The following is a 6,135-nucleotide window of genomic DNA, read 5'->3' as shown; positions in this document are numbered from 1 at the left end:
GCATGCTGTGTACCAGCTGAGGAGCAGCTGCTTTTGTTGTCAGGTGCTGCTTGACCTTCAGGCTGAGGCCTCAGGGGTCCTCGAAAAGGGAACTGTGGCATCTGCCTTTCAGCTTGGATCCCCTCCATTTACATTTTCCCCCCAAAGTCTCTGTTTGGTGGAAGCCATAAAGGTGACCTTTAACCCTGAGTGGGCTACTCTGCAGGTTACTACTTGGATGAAGTGTCTTGGTGAACTTGAGTTTTCACACTGAAGTCCTAAAGATTAGCACTGGTTCAGGCTGCCCACAAACCTCATTTCCCCTTCTTGAAATTTATAAACAGCAGTTAGATCCCATCGGAGCTCGACAGGTTCCGATTCTGAACAAATAAGCATTATCCCTGGGGAAACGAGGTGGCACATGTCGCGGCCAAGTGAAATGTGTTTTATTGGCCAGTTAATCATTGTGGTTAAACATTTGCCCAAGGATACAAGTCGGCAAAGACTTAAGGAAGGAAAGAATCATGTTCACTTTTAGATTCAGAAAGGCAAAACAGCACCTGAGGCCAGCTGTGATTTCAGGAAAGCCGGAGAGAGGGTGCCCTTAGGCATGTCCAAGGTGGTGAACCTAGGCATCGCCTTTGTGTGTGTAGGGCTTTCCTCTAGAGAAGGCTTCAACACAGTAGCTGTGGCAGTACATGGAAGTCCCACTGAGACCTCTGTGTCCCTAGGCAGCGTCTAGGGCACTGTCACATGCCTCAGGACAGTGCCATGTCGTGATCTGGCAAGGCCCCTGTGGGTAGACAGGCCTGGGGGTGACACTGCTTTTTGAAGTGAAGGGCTCTGATTCTGTTGTGCTGGGTTGGAGTCTCACTGGGCGAGCCTGTCCTTGTCTTGGTTTAAGTGGTGGCGAGGGCCTTCCTAAGCTCCTTGCTCCTCCTGCGATCAATGTCCTCCATTTCCCGTAGTTTCTGCAAAGAGCCACCAGGAAGAACTGTAGTCACGGCAGGACACCTGAGATGCTATCTTAGGGCTGGCTTGGGGCTCCTCCCATTTGACTGTACTCTCCCCCTCTTGGGTGGCCTCTCCTACCTGGGAGATTTCAGCCAGGATGATTCCTCGGTGTTGCTTGCCCTGTCCCAGAGCCTCCATGGCAGCCAAGAATTCTTTCCTGTCCTGGATTTCCTTCACCACTGCACAGAGGGGAGGGGCCGTCATGTGCACAGGGCAGTGGGTGTGCACAGGGCAGTGGGAGTGCACAGGGTCTCAGGCAGTGCATGGTTTCTGAGAGAGATTGGGTGCCTATCAAGCCATGTTGTTCTTGTTAGCCCCATCAGTCACACATACACACACACACACACACACACACACACACACACACACACACACACACTGGCTCACGTTCATCAAACCGGTCCAGCTCGGGAGCTGGGTCTTCTTGCCGCACGTGGGGAACCTTTTTCCGTTCCTCCATGTCCTTTCCAGTGGCAAAGATATTTTGGAGTCTTCGTTTCTCTTTCTCTAGATCTCCTGTAGGGCCCAGAAACGATCTCTTTGCTGAGGTGCAAAGCGAGGCCTGTTCCCATGTCCCCATGGGCTGTGTGCACTGAGGGTGTCTGGGTTGTGAGGATTGGGCCTCTCCAGATCCCCCACTTCACTGACTGTTCCTGAGCAGAGCATGTCAGGTTAGCAGTGGAAACAACCAAGAAAAAGCACAGTACAGAGCCAATGGGTAACCCAGACAACAGGCCTCCAAAGTGGCCTGTGTGTAGGAACTGTGGGGATGTTAGTGGGTCTGGGCCAAGGGTAATGTTAGAGGAGGAGGAGCTCTCAGATGTGGGCTCAAATGCAGAGGAGATGGACTTGAGGTAACAGGAGGATAAGCAGCTGACAGCCACATGTCCCTCTGGGATTGAGAAAACTGGCTTAATTTGAAAAACATTCTAGGAAGATAAAGAGGACCACCTGACTGGTTTCCTGCCTGAGTTTGTTACCCACTTACTTGAACAATGCTGTCTGTCCCAGGCTGATGTGACCCCAGGAGAAAGCCCTATGCCCACCACTTACTGGTGGCCTGAGGCTTGAACTGCTCGCGGTTGTATGCCCCATTGGCTTGACACAGGCTGGCGGGCCTGAGGTGAGAGTGTGTAGCCAGGATGGGAGGCAGGTAGATGGCTGCAGCTGACTTCTTGGAGGGAGAACCCCTCTGGCTGGATGTCGGGTTGCACTGCAGGGGCAGAGGGGCTCCTCCTGCGAACACAAGGAGCAACTGGGGCACCTGTTTGGCTTGCTTTTCGAAGAAAATAAAGTAGCTGCCAGAACTCAAACAGTGTGGACAGTCTCCAAGTCCCTCTGCAAGCTAGAGTAACAATTAGATGGTTGCTCCTTGTTCTTGAAGCTTCTAAAACATATCCAAGGATCGTTTGGTATGTACACATATGGTTCTTACACTGGATCATACCATGTGGTCAATAACAGCTCCTTTTCACGTACCAGTTTATCATGGCCAACTTCCTATGAGCACATTCATAGGTGACTTATTTTTTTTTATAGCTATGTACTAGTTGTTAGAACGGTTACATTATTTATTCAGCTAGTCTACTTCTGGACATTCTGGTTGTCTCTGGGTATTTTGTTTCTTTGTTGGCTGGATTTTTACTACTTCTGACAATGCTGCAATAAACATCCTTATACACTGAAGCTTCGGCATGGGGCTTTATTTCTGGTGCGCACAGGGGTGTGTGTGTGTGTGTGTGTGTGTGTGATATAGATTTGAACACATTTGATACAGCATTATTGTGGAGATTAGAGGACAACATATGGGAATCAGTTCTCTCCAACCATGTTTGTCCCTGGGATGGAGCTCTGGTTGTTCAACTTTGTAGCAAGTATCTTTCCCTGTTTAACCAAGCCATGAAGCTTCAAGGAAGATTTGTCTTTTACAATTTATTTGTTTTTATGTTGTGCATGAGTGCTTGCATAGATGGATGTATACTGTGTACATGCCTGGGGTTCATAGGTCTCTGAGTCTGAGACCAGCTTGGTCTATAGAGCAGATCCCAGGACAGCCAAAGCTACACAGAGAAACCCTGTCTTGAAAAACAAAAAAAAAAAAGAAAAATCATTATACACACACACACACACACACACACACACACCATACACATTTACACAGATATGTGCCTGTGTGTTTGTGAACAGAGTGGCTGGTGAGGACATGAGCTGGAGCTGTATAGGTGACTGAGTCACCCCACATGGGAGCTGAGAACCGAACTCAGATCCTCTCCAAGAGCAGTACCTGCTTAACTACCGAGTCATCTCTCCAGCCTGCCTCATTCTTGACAACCCTTTTTTGCTTGTTTGTTTTTGTTTTTGTGTTTGAGACGGTATCTCTTTGTAGTCCGACTGTCCTGGAACTCACTCTGTAGACCAGGCTGGCCTCAAACTCAGAGATCTACCTGCCCCTTCCTCCCAAGTTCTGGGATTAAATGTGTACAATCACCATCACCGGCTGCCCAACCTTTTTTTATGAGACAAGATCTCACTATGTAGCCATGGCTGGCCTAGAACTTGCTAAATAAACCCCCTTCCCCTTCATATAGAGGAGCATTGAAAACTTATTCCTGGGGCTGAAGAGATGGCTCAGCAGTTAAGAGCACTGACTGTTCTTCCAGAGGTCCTGAGTTCAATTCCCAGCAACCACATGGTGGCTCACAACCATCTGTAATGGGATCTGCTACCCTTTCTGGTGTGTCTGAAGACAGCTACAGTGTACTCATAACATAAAAGAATAAATAATTAAAATAAAGGAAGAAAGAAAGCAAGAAAACCTATCCCTGAGCTGGGCATTGTGGCACACACTGTTAATCCAAGCACTTGGGAGGCAAAGGCAGGCAGATCTCTTAAGAGATCTGTTCGAGGCCAGCCTGGCTTACAAAGTTCCAGGACAGCCAGGGTTACATAGAGAACCCTGTCTCAAAGGGGAAAAAAAAATGTATCCCTGGTCCCTCTGCCCAGAAAGTCTTTAGTGAGAGCGACTACCCTTACTTTTCACGGTGTCCATGATGTGGCGTTGCTGGAAGTTTGTCAGTTTGGACTCCTTCATCATCACTGCAAAATAAAACCATCTCTGAATCCTGGAGCTTGGGCAGACACCCTCACCTGACCACACCTCACCCCTGCCTCACCACGCCTCACCCCTACAATGCCCCAGTGTAGTACCATCTCCTCTGGTCTGCACGAAGCTCTCCCACTCCTCTGCCTACTTCATCTCCTCTAGAGTGCAGGTCGCTTAAGGTTTTTTCCCATTTCTTGTATTTACATATTCATTTATTTATCTATCTTTTTTCTCCCCCCTCCCTCCTGCCCTCCCTGCTGTCTCTATCTTTTTATTGACTGGTTTATTTATAGAAATGGTCTCACTCTGTAGCCTGGCTGTCCTGAAATGTATGTACATTGGGCAAGCCTCAAGCTCAGAAAGATCCACCCACCTCTTTCTCCAGAGTGCTAGAATCAAAGACACGAGCCACTATATGCAGCTTTTCCCTCCTTAAGATTGTATGTGTGTGATTGTGTGTATGTGTATATATGTGTGATTGTGTGTATAAGTGTGTGTATATGTGACTGTGTGTATGTGTGTATATGTGTGATTGTGTGTGTATGTGTATGTGTGTGTGAATATACCTTTGTGTGTATGGGTGCCTGTAGAGGCCAGAAAAAGGCATTGAATCATACGAAGCTAGAGTTACAGGTTGTTTTGACCCATCTGACATACTTGTAGGGAACTGAATTTGTGTCCTTGAGAATAGCAGTAAGTGCTCTTAATCTCTGAGCCATCTCTCCAGCCCTTACTTTATTTTAAGGAGAGGTTCTTCCTATATTATCCAGGATAGCTTATCTTGAGCTCAGGCAATCTTCCCATTAGCTTGCATAGCATTGTATCTGCTTAGGACACACACATACATTTTATTTTTTATTATTTATTTATTTTGTGTATAGGTACACTGTAGCTGTCTTCAGACACACCAGAAGAGGGCATCAGATCCCATTACAGATGGTTGTGAGCCACCATGTGGTTGTTGGGAATTGAACTCAGGACCTCTGGATGAACAGTCAGTGCTCTTAACCCCTGAGCCATCTCTCCAACTGTAACATACACCTCCCCGCCTTTTGCATGTGGTGTGCTGGGACTGAAACCTAAACTTCACATTTTCCTAGAACATACTCTGTCACTGAGTGATACCCCAGCTCTTGTTAATTTTTCTTGTTAACCTCCCGAACTATTGGCTCTGTGAGAGCAAGAAATGTCTTTTGCAATCCCCTCAACACTCTATTACCAGTACTTGGGACAGTATCCAAATTATACATTAGGTTTTTAGTCATTTAATAATTAAATGTATATAGGTTCATCCACTTAGCAAAGGCTACAATTGTGAGCAGAAACAGGCACGTATATCTTTGCCTGGTGGTGTTCACCATTTAGAAACTGGGGGCTGGAGAATTGGCTCAGCTGTTAAGAGCACTGACTGCTCTTCCAGAGGTCCTGAATTCAAATTCCAGCAACCACATGGCAGCTCATAACCATCTGTAATGAGATCTAGTGCCCTCTTCTGGTGTGTCTGAAGACAGCGACAGTGTACTCATGTAAAATAAATAAATAAGTCTTTTTAAAAAAGAAGGTGATAGCTGGGACACTAAACCCCTTGTAAAATTATATATTGTTAAACCCGGTGAAGGGAATTGAATTTGGTACTGTGAAGGTCTTACTGTGGCGGGAAGGAGATAGGTTTCATTGAACGTGCATGTCAAAGATGAGGAAACGATTCCAAAATTCTCCATCTCTGGCCTTTGATTCTCCCCAGAACCTTTCTGAATCCCAAGCTCTTTAGGGAAAAACCGCACAGCTCAGGTCTTTGATCCCCTAATGCACTGACCTCTGAGAAGCTCACAGGTCCCCGGCGTGTAAGTGGCTTGCTTATGGCAGCGGTGGAACCCGGTTCCTTTTGTCACTGCGTCCACCCTCTCCTGTGAAGCCATGGAAGGGCCCTAGGAGGGAGAGAAGCAATGACCAGTCCTCGTCCTGCGTCCCAGTCCAGATCTCCCATTGCCAGCAACCTGGGAGTCTGAGAAGCTGGTGCCCGACCCTCGGCTCCGGAC

General features: G+C 47.3%; 1 protein-coding gene across 2 annotated transcripts; it reads right to left on the bottom strand.

Annotated features, from left to right (window-relative positions):
- Positions 1-231: 231 nt before the first annotated feature.
- Positions 232-6,015, bottom strand: LOC308438187 (UPF0193 protein EVG1 homolog; the record flags this gene model as incomplete). Of its 2 annotated transcripts, XM_080939475.1 has the most annotated exons (6): positions 232-950; positions 1,072-1,172; positions 1,381-1,509; positions 2,047-2,229; positions 4,027-4,089; positions 5,913-6,015. In XM_080939475.1, the coding sequence occupies 6 exons, from the start codon at positions 6,013-6,015 to the stop codon at positions 879-881; spliced, it is 651 nt and encodes a 216-aa protein (XP_080795601.1). In that variant the 3' UTR covers positions 232-878. The 2 variants fall into 2 exon arrangements, with proteins under 2 accessions (XP_080795601.1, XP_080795602.1); XM_080939476.1 differs by lacking the exon at positions 2,047-2,229.
- Positions 6,016-6,135: the final 120 nt, after the last annotated feature.

This window comes from Micromys minutus (genome assembly GCF_963924665.1).
Source record: "Micromys minutus genome assembly, chromosome: 27".
In the NCBI taxonomy this organism is placed as follows: Eukaryota; Metazoa; Chordata; class Mammalia; order Rodentia; family Muridae; genus Micromys; species Micromys minutus.
Note: the sequence above shows the minus strand (reverse complement) of the source record. Positions and strands in the feature narration are given on the sequence as shown.